Source organism: Electrophorus electricus, chromosome 7, assembly GCF_041902795.1.
Source record: "Electrophorus electricus isolate QZ-2024a chromosome 7, ASM4190279v1, whole genome shotgun sequence".
NCBI classification, from domain to species: Eukaryota; Metazoa; Chordata; class Actinopteri; order Gymnotiformes; family Gymnotidae; genus Electrophorus; species Electrophorus electricus.
The window spans coordinates 33,116,793-33,133,501 of NC_137503.1; the positions used below are offsets into that span (position 1 = coordinate 33,116,793).

General features: G+C 42.3%; 2 protein-coding genes across 6 annotated transcripts; one reads left to right on the forward strand and one right to left on the reverse strand.

The window, feature by feature from the left end:
• Positions 1–455: 455 nt before the first annotated feature.
• spata18 (spermatogenesis associated 18) lies at positions 456–8,788 on the reverse strand. Of its 4 annotated transcripts, none has more exons than XM_035523936.2 (12): positions 8,631–8,788; positions 7,692–7,797; positions 6,842–6,957; positions 6,507–6,625; positions 6,235–6,330; positions 5,089–5,214; positions 4,734–4,965; positions 4,182–4,340; positions 3,622–3,797; positions 3,315–3,438; positions 2,634–2,705; positions 456–2,328 (listed from the first exon to the last, which is right to left on the reverse strand). In XM_035523936.2, exons 1-12 carry the CDS (start codon positions 8,715–8,717, stop codon positions 2,272–2,274), a joined length of 1,470 nt encoding a protein of 489 aa, XP_035379829.1. In that variant the 5' UTR covers positions 8,718–8,788; the 3' UTR covers positions 456–2,271. The 4 variants fall into 4 exon arrangements, with proteins under 4 accessions (XP_035379829.1, XP_035379828.1, XP_081574637.1 ...); XM_035523935.2 differs by having other exon boundaries at positions 4,734–4,968; XM_081718511.1 differs by having other exon boundaries at positions 6,408–6,625.
• A 766-nt stretch (positions 8,789–9,554) lies between these two features.
• On the forward strand, positions 9,555–15,206 carry sgcb (sarcoglycan, beta (dystrophin-associated glycoprotein)). 2 transcript variants are annotated; one of them, XM_027022631.3, is made up of 6 exons: positions 9,555–9,817; positions 11,124–11,333; positions 11,435–11,620; positions 11,905–12,096; positions 12,354–12,485; positions 12,972–15,206. In XM_027022631.3, the coding sequence occupies exons 1-6, from the start codon at positions 9,803–9,805 to the stop codon at positions 13,176–13,178; spliced, it is 942 nt and encodes a 313-aa protein (XP_026878432.1). In that variant the 5' UTR covers positions 9,555–9,802; the 3' UTR covers positions 13,179–15,206. The 2 variants fall into 2 exon arrangements, with proteins under 2 accessions (XP_026878432.1, XP_026878433.1); XM_027022632.3 differs by having other exon boundaries at positions 11,127–11,333.
• The last annotated feature ends 1,503 nt before the right edge of the window (positions 15,207–16,709 follow it).

Sequence of the window (16,709 nt, forward strand, 5' to 3'; positions counted from 1 at the left end):
ATCTACACTGGACGTTTAGAGGCCCATGTAATGAATTATAATGAATTATTATTTAATCACGTTATTTTGACATAAACTGGTTTTACCTCCTAGAGCACAGGGCTCACCCAACTGTGCATGCAAAATCCTGTTTCTATGGAAATCTTGTGTACTACACTGAAATGTTTACTCTAGACTTTTCTTTATATAAATCTGCTATGGGAATAAACAGGCTGGAGGTAATATCAAAGGTGGTGTTTTTTCCCCTAAGTTGTAGATGACTACAGATGAAAACGCTTCATAAGCGTTCATATGTAGCTTTGTGGGTTGTGAGTGACCCCTAGTGGACAATGTGAGATATTCTTTTAAGAAATCGCTCAAAAAACTAAATGTAATGAAACTTCATCAGTAAAACGCGCTTCTTTATTGTACCCAAAGACCTTTGTTTGAGAACCCAAATTTAAAATGTCAGTCAATTTGTTATGGAAAGATAAAATAAAGCCACAATCTGCCTAAAACCACTTATTAAGGTTTCCAGGAAAAAGGTTTAACAACGCTCACACACAAGCCGATTGATTTATTAGTTATTAGTTCATAATCTTTTATAAGCGTCATTAACTGTGTTGTTTCGGGAAAAAAAACGTACTACAAGAACTTTGCAAAAAAAAAATTTCCACAAAAGAAACAGAAAACAATAAAAACAGAAAAACAATGTTAAGCACCTTAATGACACAAAAACAAAAAGTTTCAAAACTTTTTTTTTAAATGTTCAATTTTCCACATTGCAAATGACGACATCCAAGTCCCTTTGAGAAGAAAACTCAGTACTTTAGCACCAGTAGTAAGAATGACTGAACTGCCAACATAACAGTCTGGCAGAATTATGAACCCACCAAGCACTGCAGAAAACGCAGTAATGCAATAACCACAGACATCTCAGTGCCAAGAGCAAAATCAAATTTCAATTCATCCAATCGCAAGGTTGGATGGATGTCTCATTATGAATGTAATCGAATCACGGCTTAAACTGTCCTATATGTTTATATGTCGGATTGTATTAAAATAACATAATGCAGTTTCTGCTGAAGATATTTCAGTCTTTGAAAGTCGTAAGGAAAGGTCTGTAAACGTCACACTCTACGGCATTACAAATGAAGTATGACTGGTTAAATTCTTTGATCAGAAGAGAGAGGAGGGAAACTTTCTCCTACGTTGGACGTGTTTTTGCACTGGAGGGGCCTATCACTCGAGACCTGAGAAGAGCTCCTGCACAGACCTGTTAGTCGCTACGCTACTGCACACCTCTCTACTGAACACCACTACTGCACACCTCTCTACTGAACACGACTAGTGCACACCTCACTATTGAACACCTCACCACTGCACACACCACTACTGCACACCTCACTACTGAACACACCACTACTGCACACCTCTCTGCTGCACACCTCACTACTGAACACACCACTACTGAACACCTCTCTACTACACACCTCACTACTGCACACCTCACTACTGAACACCACTACTGCACACCTCGCTACTGCACACACCCACTACTGCACACACCTCACTACTGCACACTTCACTACTGAACACCTCTCTACTACACACCTCACTACTGCACACCTCACTACTGAACACCACTACTGCACACCTCGCTACTGCACACACCCACTACTGCACACACCTCACTACTGCACACTTCACTACTGAACACACCACTACTGCACACCTATCTACTGCACATCTCACTACTGCACACCTAGCTCAGATGAACACGGTACGTGAAATACACAGCACCCTCGAAAAACCACATACAGGGATACAGGAGGAATGGAAACATAGCACCTGTAAAGATCTGCCCAGCTCTTTACCACACACACCTTAGTCACCTTAGTCGCAGAGCTCGGAGCAAGGAGAAAAGGTCAACAGGTCACAGGGTTAAAGGATCACAGTCCTCCAGACTCTCCTGACTTATGTAACACATGTCGCTATTCTGATGCCTCTTCATGTAAAGAGAGATGTTTCAAGTACAAAAGAAAAGGTTTGGTAATCTGATGTTAAGGAATATTATGTGCTAAGGCTTGGTAAACTCATGTTAAGGAATATTGTGTTTGTAGATTTTCCAAGATGACAAGGCATTTGTGAAATCGGCTATTCACTCTATACGAGATAAAAGAGACAACAGGAATGATTATTGGTAATAATGATTCTGTTGAAATTACAGAATGTTTTGAAGCATGTTTATGATTCCTGAACAGCCAGGGGGATGAACTTTAAAGCTCAAATTTACAGCCGACCCGTTGAGAGACGTCCAGGGGAAAGGCTCCGACTATGATTGGATATCTGGGAGAGAGAGAGAGAGAGAGAGAGAGAGAGAGAGAGAGAGAGAGAGAGAGAGAGAGAGAGAGAGAGAGAGAGAGAGAGAGAGAGAGAGAGAGATATGAAGAGGGCGCTAATTACAGCATGTGTAGTGAACTGGAGTAGTTCTGTACTCACCCTCAGACCAAAGAAAGCATGTGCGAAAAAAATACAAAAGTTAACATTCAAACAAACACACACTTACAAGATTCCTCACAGGCATCAAAGAAGTTTCGAAGCACTTTCAGCTGCGACTGACAGAATCATAGTTGAGTCTCATTGAAACTTACAAGTGTGCGGGTAGGACTTCCTGAACGAGAGCGGACAGGACTGGGGCTTCGGCTTCGGCTACGGCTCCTCCACTAAAGCACAGATAAACACCACAGTGCAGACAAATGCAGGTAAACACTAACAGATAAACACTAACAGCACAGACCAACTCCATCAAATAATAACACACGCAGTAGAGACAAATAATGGTCAACACTAACACACAGCACAGAAAACACCATTAAACGCTAACACCATGCAGATAAACACCATTAAACACTAACATGGTGAAGACAAATACTGTTAAACACTAACACACAGCATAAATAATGTTAAACACTAACACACACATTGCAAACATTGTTAAACCCTAACATAAACCCTAGCACACACATTGCAGACAAATGTTAAACACTAATACACAGCACAATACAAGACAAATACTGTTAATACATTAACACATACAATGCAAACAAACACTTTTAAACACTATCACAAACAGTGAAGACAGACACAGACAAACATTAACACAGCATAGACAGATACTGTTAAAGACTAGCATACAGTGCAGAGAAACACTATTAAACTCTAACAGCACAAACAGTGTTAAACATTGTTAAACACACACAGTACAGGCAAAACACATACATATTGCAGACTGCATAATCACTGTGCATGAGTGTGTTTTTGTGTGTGTGTACCAGTGTTCCTCTCCTGGTGACAGCCTCTCCCTTCACTATGACTGTGTCTCCCTCCATTAGCGCGGGCCACACATGATACGCCACCAGTGGAGCGGTGAACTCTGAGTCATAACTCCGTCTGTACCTGAAACGGCCAAGCCGATGTAAACGAAGCTTCACAACACTCATGCTCCGAGGAATCCACTGTATCCACACGCTTTCACGCAAGGCATTATGTCTGATTGAAATTGGGTTAGGATGTAGGTGTGGTGTTTTGTACTGTGTGTGTGTGTGTGTGTGTGTGGACACAGTCTGTGGGCAGTCTCACTTGGTGTCACTGTAGAGCTCTCCGTCTGTGCTGAAGGCCAGGTCTAACGGAGGCTCCAGCGTCTGCATGCTAAAGGCCGTCCTACACATCTCTCTGATGAAGCTACTGACGAGGACAAAGTCCACCTCCGGAGGGAAGGAGATCCGCGGGTTCACGTTCATGGCGTTAATCACGTCCTGCAAACACACCGCGTTCACGTTCATGGCGTTAATCACGTCCTGCAAACACACCGCGTTCACGTTCATGGCGTTAATCACGTCCTGCAAACACACTGCGTTCGTGTTTGTGCCGTTGATCACATCGTACAAACGGACACGGCACCGCATATCACAGGTCAGTTGTGAGTGACATTTGCGGCACAGTGATGTGAACGTACATACGCACGATATCAGATATGTATCACGGGGTAATTGCAATTTTAAAAAGTTAAATGAGCATAATCGAAAATCAGATCCATACCGATCAGTAGATCACCAGACATCACTCTCTAATTCATCGTACAGTTCTGAGCATGTGTGAAACTCTTAATACGTTTGTGTAGGTCTAGGCAGAGAGCGTACGTTGACACTTGTCTGCACATCGTAGAGGTCGAGGTTCCGGACGATGTAGTCCGCAACAGAGTCCTCCAGGCTCTCAGGGCCAACGTGCGTAGGGGAAAGAGTCTTCCTCACACGCAGCTTAAACTGTCGATAAGCCAGTCTAGCAGCCTGGAAAGACTCCTATTGGACAGATGGGAGTTAGCAGTAAACTTTTATTTTGCATTTGTTTTTGATATATGCAACAACAAAATGTTATAACTAAATTAATTGACTATAGTAAAACCTTTGGATGTGGATAACATACAATCATACAACACATTTATTTGTATGTATATTATCTCCAAATGTTTTAGCATATACTTTATTCATTTTGTTATAACACACCATGATCACATAGTCACATTTGCACAGGACTCAAATAAGAAGGAAAGGTTTGATACAGAGCACCGACGTCGCTCACAGCGCTACAGGAGTCGGCCTAAGCCTTGAGTGTGAGAGGCACTATATAAATGTAAATCATCATCATCATCATCATCATCATCATCATCATAAGCCTTCACAGGTGCGTCGTACCACAGCAGCGATGAACAGGATCCTTTGCACTGTCTCCAGGTCATCGACGTAGCGACGCAGGAGGCTTTGGGCCTCCAGCCTCTCGGTGGCGTACAGCTCAGAGAAGCAGGACAGGAGGCGGGTACGGCGAGCAGAGCTGGTGAGCCGGGCACGCGCGGGAGACTCCGCCCTCACGGGGCTGCTGCCACGGCTACAGTGGGGGACGGGACTGGGAGACCGGCTCCTCATCAGCCTGCTGGGACATCAATGACCTGATCTAAGACGCTCCTGGCGTAGGTGTGGTCGAACAGTGCAGGGTGTGTGTGTGTGTGTGTGTGTGTGTGTGTGTGTGTGTGTGTGTGTGTGTGTAACTTACCTTTCCTGTAGTATGGTTTTCTCAGCAGTGAGATAAGTGACCTCATCCCTCAGTAATCGGACCTGCCTGTCATAGTCCTCCATCTTCATCTTATACAGGTTCATCTGCTCATAGGCGTCCTGCAGCCTGCACCAGCACACAGCCCCTTAAACACGCGTCTTAACTCTGGCAAAGGCAACCCTGCTCCACATCATACACCCCTTTACATATACGTCTTAACAGTGGCAAAGGCAACCCTGCTCCACATCATACACCCCTTTACACATACGTCTTAACAGTGGAAAAGGCAACCCTGCTCCACATCATACACCCCTTTACACATACGTCTTAAGAGTGGAAAAGGCAACCCTGCTCCACATCATACACCCCTTTACACATACGTCTTAACAGTGGAAAAGGCAACCCTGCTCCAAATCATACACCCTTTAAACAAGCGTCTTAACAGTGGCAAAGGCAACCCTGCTCCACATCGTATACCCTTTAAACAAGTGTTTTAACTCTGGCAAAGGCAACCCTGCTCCACATCGTACACCCCTTTAAACAAGCGTCTTAACAGTGGAAAAGGCAACCCTGCTCCACATCATACACCCCTTTACACAGGCGTCTTAACTCTGGCAAAGGCAACCCTGCTCCACATCGTGCCCAGACCACTCCGAGAGAGAAAGGGCTTTTAGTTTATGCTTAAAGACAAGAATGAAAAAATCTGCTGTCCACTGCTGGTGATTCATTACTCATTAGTTGTATGCCATCCCTGTAGTTCACATGCCATTTGGCATTCAAATACAAATTAATTTTTATAACACAAGTTGCCACAAAACAGGTTTACAAAAGTCTGAATCCCTTATGAGAAAGTCAGCACAAGGATTGCAAAATCTCCCAACACAAGCATTAACATCAAAACACAGAAAATCTACCAACACAGACATTAATATCTAAATGTGATCAACAGGTGGACCTGTTACTAACACAACAACAAAACAACATTTAGAAAAGAAAGGTTAGCATATGAAGGCTTGTGAAGTCATGACCAAAACACAGTGCTAGCTGACGCGTATGGCTGTCTCCACACCTCCTAGCCTGTGGAACAAGGCCACATCTTCTACGTCTGCTTTTCACTCTCCGTTTAGCGAGTCGTGCGTCACTCACTCAGCTTTCAGATGCAATATCTCATCCTCTGTGGCGAGAAGGATGGTTGCTGACTTGTTTTTGGTGGAATCCAGTTCAAACTTCGCGTCAGCTAACCTGAAAACACATCAAAGGTAAAGGCATAGGAAACGGCACGCAGTCCTACGAGCTAAGAGTGACCGTTATGTCCTGACCGCTGTACAGCTGGCGCCGTGCTTTGCTGTGAGCGCTGTGAAGATGTGCAGCACAGCGGCGCTGTTGGGCCACAGCATGAGCTGAAGGAAGGTACTGACTTCTGTTTGACGGAGTCCAGCTCTAAACGGGTGGAGCACAGCCGATCTTCCATCTTAAACATGTCGCTCTCGTGAGATAATGACAGTTCCTGGAGCTTTCTGTCCTTCTCCACATTGTCCTACTCAACACACACACACACACACACACACACACACACATACATACACACACCCGTGCGCACGCGCACACACAAATGTCAGTATGGCTGAATATCATAACATCTAGTTCTTTACAGTCTCCAAGTTTTAGGATCTTTCTCTTACAAACAGCTCGTAAACAAGTATTCACAATCCTGTATTGGTACTGCATCCTGACACTGAAAACATGAACTGACCTGAATAAGGTTGAGACTGGTGTCTGGGGACACGGAGGTGGTTGCCATGGTGAAGCAGGTACTAAGCCATGGCAGTAGGCGGGATTTAAGGGTGTCCACACCTGCGTAGTGACCACCTGAGACAGACAGGCATTTCAGAAACAGACCACCGAAAGAAAATGTGGCTGCATTTAATTACAAACATTTTACAAAAAGTGGGTAAGATGGATATTCTCTTTCTTTTGTTGTCAGGGATACCACTGATTAAAGAGGGGGGGTAAGATAAAGTTGGGTGCTTGATAAAGTTACATTAAAAGGCTGACATAACACATTCATAACACCTTGCATAAAACTGCACAATGCATTCATAAATTTTAAAATCAACAATCATGAACTATTTGTGTTTACATTAAAGTAGTGGGTCGTTGTGTGACAGCTTCAGAAGAGTGCAAAAAGACCGTTCCATTCAAAAACTTGAATGGGATTAAATACATTTTTTACAAAAAAAGATTCTGACTGAAAATAGTATATTTGTAAAAATAGCTTACTATTTGTGAACTTTTATTCTGAAAAATCTAAATAAACTAACATAGTGCCCAACATTATTATCACGCAAAACATGAACACTTCAGTGAAAGCCAATAAAAAAATGAATGAACACGTTACGAGGTATTTATGAAAGATGCTGTAAATGTATTATGTCACCCTCTTCATGTAATGTTTTATATAATGTTACTGGCCTCTGCATTTCACAGGCGTTTGTAAAGTGAAGGAGGTGCCATTCTGCACAGCTGCTGGGCAGGAGAGTGCAAGATTGGGAACAGGAAGACAGGGTGGGATGGAGAGAAGCAGCGCCTCTCTGGATGTGTACCTTCTTGTGCAGTGAGGCTGAGGATGGTGAACAGCTGACCTTGTACCCTGGAGGTCAGTTCCAGGAGCTCACAACAGCGGTTTAGGTTTTGGTCGCACGAGATCACCTGCAGACATGCATCTGAATTGACCACTGTTGACCAGAGATGTTTTTGGATATTTTTTTTTTTTAACATTTATTATGTTCATAAGTGATTTAGGAGCTACACATTAAACTCCAGCCCAGGCAAGGAAGTGTCACAGAACCATCCCCCCTCATGCACGGAAATCTGCAAATTTAGGTTGTCTTTTATTTCTACAAAACTCATCCTGCAGTAAAGGAGCATTTCACAATGTGGGCTGTTTTATCTTTTGCGTCTGGGAGAATGCGAACAATGGATTCAGTCCTGCACATTCAACTGCGACTCGGGATTTTACAACTCCAGGCCATTCACAAGTTACGAGGCTGCAGGGAGCGTTCACGTTTCATTTCACGCTGTCTTGCCCGGGAATGGCTCCGTCGTTGCCCTGACAACTGGCGTCCATAGTAACCTAACTTCGCAGCCAAATCAATGCAATCAATACAAACATTCCATTGAAAACTTCAGGCGCACGTACCAGTTGCGAATAGTCTATCTTTAGTTGTGTTATTTTACACAGCTCGATAGGTGATAAACTGTAATAATATGAGGCGATTTACTATTATGAATTGCTACATTGTCAATTTAAATAATCTAAAAACAAACAAATAACACACATAAAATAAACAAATAACCCTTCATTGTCACCAAAACACGACGCATCGTGTCAAATAGAAATAGAAACAAATCCCTTCAGAGTTAGATAGCTTTTAAACTACACATGATTGACTAGATCTGGCTACTACGCTTCCACGGTGTGCAGAATAACCATCAGTGGACAGCCACACATTTCGAGCGGTCATGAACAGTGAATAACCTACGTGGTAGTCTTTATCCCAGGCCTCCAGTTTCTGCTGCACAACGCTGCATGACGATGTGTTAGCCAACCTCCGCAGTGTGTCTGCCATTCGTGGAGCAACCGCGGGACTGCTTAACGTGGCCAGTCCGGATTTATAAGGCTTGTAAAGGACCCCCCCCCCCCCCCCACACACACACACACACACACACCCACAGTTCTTGTCCTTGACGTTGGATGCTACGGACGCACTTTAGTTGTAGCAACGGAGTCGATTTGCCCGCCTTCGGGCTCCGTGGAAATGTAGTTTCCCCATTTCCAAGAACCGCCAAGTAATACGTAAATAATAAAACGGAAATCCACTGAAGTTTGGAACGTGTCCGGTCAGCGTGTTTGTGATGTAACAGAACGCCGTAACGTCACACTGCCAGACGACACGCGCGCGGGTGTTGGGTCTCGCGCATGTAGCAGATTTTATTTACCTTCATCCGGAGTGTTGAGTGTGTTGAGGTTATTGAGTGTTGGATAGTTATTGAGTGTGTTGAGGTTAAGTGTATTGAGTGTTGATAATGTTTGAGTGTGTTGAGGTTATTGATTTGCTGTTCTAATTCATATAAAAAAAATCACATTCTACCCCGAAATACTTAGACAATAACCCCTGGTTGTATATTCCTTTAATCACAAAATAACCCCATATGCTAAAATAATACAACTTTTATTATCACATCTTGGTTCGATTTCAGCGTTAAACCTAGTTATAAGATAATATGTTTGTTTAAAGTGAGTTGTTAGCTATTTGCCAGAAAGAAAGAAAGAAAACAGATTTTTTTTTTTTTAAATACAGCCCAAAACGTGTGGGGAAGCAGTGAGCGTTGGAGCCTCCGGTTATCGGTTAACCGGCGGGGACGAGCCGTGCTAAACGTGGGCTTCCCTTTTCTGGAGCGCCCGTTATAACCGCCGTCTCCGCACGGCAGGGACCAGACCATTTTAAGTGTGCTGGGTGAGCTGGTTGACGGTCTGACTTGTTGAGGAATATCCCGATGTGAACCGTCGTTCAGCGTCCTTGTGCGCTTATAGCTTTAACCTCCACCGTCATTTTGACGCTTGAGTTTGCGTGATTGTGTTCATTTTGCGCTTCTCCCCTGGACGTCTAGGTGGTACCTTCCCCCGTCAAAGCGCAGCACAGGGAGCGTCGACATGGCGTCGGAGCAGGTCTGGTTTGGACGTGTAATATCCTAGACTGTTATAGCCAACCTCTGACATAAGTGTAGTTATTAGAAATGCACGTTGTGTGTCGCTGATCTCAGAGATACCTACGCTGTGCACGTGTTCGGTGGACTAGTCTCTCTGTCTGGTATTGCGGCTTTCTGCGTGGTCACACGTTCATGGACAAAACGACTCGTTTGAAGCAGTATTTCCTGTGTTATTTAGTTTCAGCTGGTGGTGGTGAAGCTGTTTCGTCGGTCAAAAAAGACGTGGGCTCTTGATATTATTATTTTTTTAGTTTTGACTCAAACACAGGACCGTGTAGTTTATTTTTAGTCCTGCCGTCGCCCCTTGCTCGCATACGCAGAGCGTGCATTCCTGAGAGAACGCGCCGCCGTGCGTCTAGTGTGGGAATCTCAGTGTATTATTATTATGAACGTGTGTGTGTGTGTGTGTGTGGACCTTTTTACCTTTAGTCCTTAGCTAAATAACGTTTATATGTATGTATATATGTATATATATATATATATATATATATATATATATATATATAGATATAGATATATATATATATATATAGATATAGATATATATATATATATAGATATATATATATATAGATATATATATAGATATAGATATATATATATATATATAGATATATATATAGATAGATAGATACAGTTGATTTGACATTGTTGTTTGGGTGCGTCAGATATTTTAAATATGTTACCTGTGTAGCTGGAAAATGCCAGTTCACGTTATTCACTCGACTTGCCTAACAAAAATAATCAGGCTTTTCATTAAATGAACATCAGGAAAGGGCATACTTGTAAACCATAATAACATTTAATTAGCTTTGTAACGTTCCAATGGCGTTATAACACGTTGATTTTGTAATAACATCAGAAATAAATGCGTATTTTTTCCCCTTTATCTTTAAATACAATCTTATACTTTGAAAAGTTATGGTAATATAAAGTACTTTATTTTGCATAAAATAATTCTTAAATAAAGTACAGACACTAGAATTTATGGAAGTTATAGAGAACAGTATAAGTGAACTTTTTTCTTTGTTTTATTAATGTAATGGAGCTGCATGGATACATTACAGTCCTCAAGTAATGCTGATTATGCAAATATCATGTCACTCTTTTAATCTCAGCACTTTCCAAAATGCATCATTTTAGTTGCAGCACTCTTTACTTGCAGTACTCTACACCAATATCCAGTAAATACGATATAGGAGTTGTTATTATCAGCAGAGTCAAACTTGCCATTTCATACTTACTATGTGCCTCCTTTCCTGGAGGAGAGCTCGAATGGGCCAGCGAAGAAGTCCATGCGTGAGAAGGCCATTGACCGGCGGACCGCCAATAAAGAGCACAACAGCAACTTCAAAGCGGGCTATGTGCCCATAGAGGAGGAGAGACTGCACAAGACAGGCTTGAGGGGTCGCAAGGGCAACATCGCCGTGTGTGTCATCGTCCTCCTCTTCCTGCTGGCGCTCATCAACCTCATCGTGAGTGACGCTGTGCTGCGCCGCCAGTCTGAACCACGGGTACGTATATATCCTAACGCCTCCCCCCCGCCGGGCGCTGTCTCCCTCTGGCTGTGTGGCAGATAACTCTGGTGATATGGACGGTGATCAGGATAGGGCCTAGTGGGTGCGACAGCATGGAGTTCCACGAGACTGGGCTGCTGCGTTTCAAGCAGAAGGCTGATATGGGTGTGGTACATCCCCTGCACAAGAGCACCGTGGGAGGGAGGAAGGACCAGGACCTCGTCATCACCGGCAACAACAACCCGGTGAGTCTGTAGCACGCTCTGTCAATCCTGTAACCTTTATGGCCTCATAATACCAGATTAGAAACATTGCACAATTACATGAGGTGATTATAAACACAGGTTTTAAAATGTAGGTTTAATGCAGTTATGCAGTCTCACAGCTAAATAAAATATTTATTATGGGGTGGTTGATGCCTGTTTTGTTTTGTTTTCCCCCACAAATCTCAGCACAGTGTGTCATTTTGTGTGCATTCGTGCGTATGTTCGTGTGTGTGTGTGTGTTTTTCTGCATGTGTGTACTGTAGGTGGTGTTTCAACAGGGCAACACCAGGCTAAGTGTGGAGAAAGGCAAGACATCTATCACCAGCGACCTGGGCGTGTCCTTCACAGACCCACGCACCCAGACCACCTTCTTCAGCACGGACTTCGACAACCACGAGTTCCACCTGCCCAAACAGGTCAAGGTGCTGAACGTGAAGAAAGCTTCCACAGAAAGGGTGAAGACTGATGCATTTCACTTGGCCCACCCTAACACGAGCGAACAGTGGCCTATCACAGTGGCCTATCACAATCACCACCTTCAGATGGTATCATTTAAGATATAATGTTAATATTAAGAATCCATTGAAAAGTTACTCCATAATGTGATAGTTTCCTCACTGAGTCCAGAACAGTGTCCTTTTTCCCAGAAGTTTTCCTTTAGCTTTAACACTTTCCCAGAAGTTTTCCTTTAGCTTTAACATGCTTTTTGCAGATCACCAGCAATGCATCATCTGACCTCATGATCAAAGTTGACGGTAAGGCCATCGTCCGGGGCAACGAGGGCGTGTTTATCATGGGGAAGACTGTGGAGTTCCGGATGAGCGGAGACATAGAGCTCAAAGCTGTGAGTCTTCATTCCCACAACTGCTTTCCTAAACTCACATTAATCCTGGACTGCAAGACACAGGAGAACCAGCATTGGGATGTAATGCTAGGCCTGTAGTGTAGACGACTTAATCTCTATATATTTATTATATATAATCTCCATGGGCCTATAGCATAATTTCTATAGTCTCTTCTCCTAAAATGGCAGACTATGTAAAAATAGCTTGTGTGCTTTTTATATGTTTGTTTAAGTGTAGATTTAAATACCATTGCATTAAAACTCTTTCTTCACCTTATACTGATGTTTGATTCTAGCATGCTGCAGTATGGTGCTAAAACGACAAAAACCATCGCCGTCCAATTACTTACAGAGTGCAGTCTTGCTCAGAGAACTAGTTTTTATGTAAAACTAGTTCATTTTAGTTTGTGTGCACATGGTATGAAGTAAATCCTGACGCAAGGCCCCGAGCTTGTGGACTAACCCGGGACTTCCCCTTCTGTGCAGGACAACAGCATAGTTCTGAACGGCTCGGTGATGTTCAGTCCGTCCCGCATCCCCAACAACTCGCTGGGCAGCGATCTGTACTTTGACGAAGGCCTGGAGAGATACAAGCTGTGCATGTGTGCCGACGGGACACTGTTCAGAGTGCAGGTCAAATACCACAACATGGGCTGCCAGACCTCGGACAACCCCTGTGGAGCGGCGCACTGATCTATGGGGAATACCACTGTAAATGTGCACACACACAAACACACACGTCACAGATAAAAGCTAACCTATATGGAGGTAACTCAAGGGATAGTTGTGTACGTCAATGTGCTCACATTCACTTTTTTTGTTTTTTGTTTTTTTTGTTCTGTCCGTGGTCAAAATGTCGTAAAAGTGTAAGTCACACCTGCTCGCAGACCTTTCTGCCTTATGATGCGTGTAAATCACTCGCACGTGTCGATCTTGCTGTCTCTCAGACTCCCACATACACTCACATACATCAATTTTATAATCACATATAACTAATCAAACGCACTACAGAAACACTCATCTTTTGATTTTTATTCTAGAATAATTTAGCCAAAGAGCTGCCTGTAATTTATCACTAGGTTCCCTAGATGTGGTACATAATTATAATTTTTTAAATGAAGGATAATGAAGTTCTGTTCGATGTTTTTCTAAGTGGCACTATTAAAGCGGTCATTGCGGACCCTTGCAGAGCGATACATTATAAACACACATAAAATCCACAGTTTCTTCAGAACACACTGTGTCATCAAACTGGAATTACCTCTGCCATGTTCTTGAATTAAATCCATCCAGCGGTGAGGTGTGGCAGTATTTTCTGTTATCCAGCCACTTCCTGACAAATATGGTCTGTGTCACCAGCCCAGGACACTGGGCTTGGTGAACTGGAATCCAGACAGCACAAGGGACTATAACCCCCCTATAATATCCATACCATTTACTGAGTTTTTATATAGTCATAGACTCTACATGGCAAAATGTGTGGAGGCAAGACTTTAAAAAGAAAGCTTTAGTTTGTTTGTTATTTTACTCTTGAGATGTGTTTTTTTTTTTCTCACTGATTGGAAAAGTTCTTTCAATAGAAAGTCCTCCATGATCGAAGACCTGCAGGCTCTGGGGTCCTCACCACCTTGCTCTGCCTGTCTAAACATTTCTCATCAGGTTTTGAAGTATTTTTTCTGTTGCATTTTAAAGGTCTGTGTACTCCTCACTGTGGAGAGTCACTACGTTCATACTTTTGGCCTGTAGTGTAGATGTCCTTTTGGCCTGTAGTTTAGTAGTTCTTTGGCAGCTGTACGTTTGAGTTCTCCTATATGTCATTTAGAACAACATTTCAGTTCAATTTCACAAGGAGAAATTTAACAGCCTGTAATGTATTAGCAATATGGGGACATACTGTCTTTTACAATATGCAAAAATGAAAACGTTGAAGCTGTTATGTGTGAAATTCTATTTAAAATATATTGTTAACACTATAATATTTTTTCAAATAGTGCTGTGTGATTGTTTTTGTTTCGTGCATCTCTGGCCATGTTACTATACATCATAACATCTCACCACTGCCAGGGCTTCATGTTATTTACAGCTGTTACTTTTAGCCATAAACACTGAACTGGGATAAGAGTAGACAAACATCTCCACCCTATACCACTTGCAAAGGTCTGTCACCCCACAGATCCCAAGTCATTTGCCAGTGGCGATTGATACTGATGTGTTACATATTTATCTAAACTGTCCGGCATTGTAAGTGCCCAGATAAATATACTTTTTCAGAGTGCCATATGATTTTCAATGTGTATTACATATAGGCTGCTAAAATCAGCCATAGATGGAATTGGGTTAAATGATGTTATTTTTATCAGCTGATATTATATGAGCGTGTGTTGTGATTTAAATAATATCTTTTGATAAGATGAAAATAGAAGGTGTTTGATATGTTTGATTTGCCTGTTCTGTTCTGTGCAATATAACACATTAATTTGGGTCTCTGTGTTCCTGACTAGTATTTATTTGAATTCTGCTGCTTCCTTTTGTGGATGGCCATGTTGCAGCTCCTGTTTTGGTCACTAACTTTATCACGTTTGATTTGTCATTTCTTTAGCCGCATTATCGCCGTATTAGATTCATCCCTTTGGAACGAAAGAAAATTAACACATTTTTCAGTACAGTGTCTCATTTAAAAAATGAATACATAAATAAATGTCAGATTCATTTTAAACAGAATGTGTAGCTCTTGACTGTTGACATTTTCTAAACAGCCTGCGCCCACCCAGCTACCAGCACCCATAGTAAAAGCACACACTTACCCAAAACAGGTAGTTTGTGCGTGTGTTTATAATGCTTTACATAAACGTTCATACACCATTTTATTACTGTGACTAATATTTAATAGTTCATTCCAGTGGATGGGTGTGTTTCTGATGAAGTGGAGGTGAGTGTACGAAACTATTTTAGAAGCACCTTTGATCATTTTTAAATGGTCATCTTCCTTGCTTTTTTCATGAAAATGCTTAGGAAGAGTTCAATCTGAGTAAGATATTAACTTTGACTTGTGAATGTGAATAGCTTGCCATAAACAATTTCTTGTGTGTGTGTGTGTGTGTCTGAGCTGCAGCGATACAGTTCAGACTTTGATCTTAGGTGGGTTTGAGTAAAAACCGAAGCATTTCGCTCTCACTGTTACTGTTTTGAGGACCGTCTCTGAGCCAGTATCAAGTATCGTGTGATTAGCTCTGAAGTGGACACCTGAGAACTCTGAGACGCAAGTACACATTTTCATGCCGTGATTTCTGAAAGGAAAAGGTCAGATTTTTTTAATCTAAGTGAGTTATTTATGGGTGTTCATTACTGCTGAAAGTGTACGACTGTATGCATGTAATCACATTTGCCATGTTTATGTTGTAATGATCCAGGATTACTATAACAAAAGTAAAAGACAAAAACCATGTACTCCATTTTCTAAAAAAAAAAACAAAAAACAAAAAAACACCTTGATTTAAAGTAGATTTAATCTAGTCTGTAGTTTGTTGGTGTAATGTACAGAATTTCCATAGATCCTTAAAATTTCTCAGACTAGGTATCACATGCTGTCACTTTTGTTAGTAAAGCATCACACCATGGAATATTTATCTTTATGGATAGGGGCCAAATTTCTTCCCAGAATATTTAGATGTATTGAATTATCTGGTTTTTTTTTTTTACCATTAACATTGTCATAATGACCTGCCTGATTGTCCAGTGTTTCTATATTGTTAATTAGACATCCACTGTTTGTGTCTTTGTGTAACGCAGGGCTGGCTGTGATGTTAGTGTCCATCTTACTGTCCTGCTGTGTAGTCCTGCTTCTCCGCCTGTGTGGGACTAACACAGTCGTGCCTAGCCCCGCTTGTCCAGTGTCCTGTCTATGTCAAGAGACTCCTTTTCTCAACTGTTCCTCATCTGGCCTATCCAAAGCCCCCTCGCTGATCCCTACAACTGCAACTTCACTGGACCTATCCCATAACGCTCTCCATTCTCTGCTTCCTCTCGGTTCTGGCCGTGCACGTTTGAGAGGACTACAGCATTTATGGGTTGGGAATAATGCACTGGAAAGGCTGTCGTTGTGTTTGGGTAAAGGTGCGGAGGGCACTAAGACCCTGGGAAGAAGAGAAGGGCACTGTGTGCCCTGGGCACCTGATCTTCAGCTGCTGTCTGCTGAGAGAAACCAGCTAAAATGTCTACCAAGAG

Excerpts from the sequence above, each read along its gene's own strand:
- sgcb (XM_027022631.3), top strand. Across the intron at positions 11,621-11,904 it reads TCACCGGCAACAACAACCCG|GTGGTGTTTCAACAGGGCAA; the intron begins GTGAGTCTGTAG and ends TGTGTACTGTAG. Across the intron at positions 12,486-12,971 it reads GAGACATAGAGCTCAAAGCT|GACAACAGCATAGTTCTGAA; the intron begins GTGAGTCTTCAT and ends CCTTCTGTGCAG.
- spata18 (XM_081718510.1), bottom strand. The coding sequence starts at position 8,717 with ATGGCAGACACACTGCGGAGGTTGGCTAACACATCGTCATGCAGCGTT. Across the intron at positions 4,969-5,088 it reads AAAACCATACTACAGGAAAG|CAGGCTGATGAGGAGCCGGT; the intron begins GTAAGTTACACA and ends TTGATGTCCCAG. Across the intron at positions 4,341-4,733 it reads TCCTGTTCATCGCTGCTGTG|GAGTCTTTCCAGGCTGCTAG; the intron begins GTACGACGCACC and ends TCTGTCCAATAG.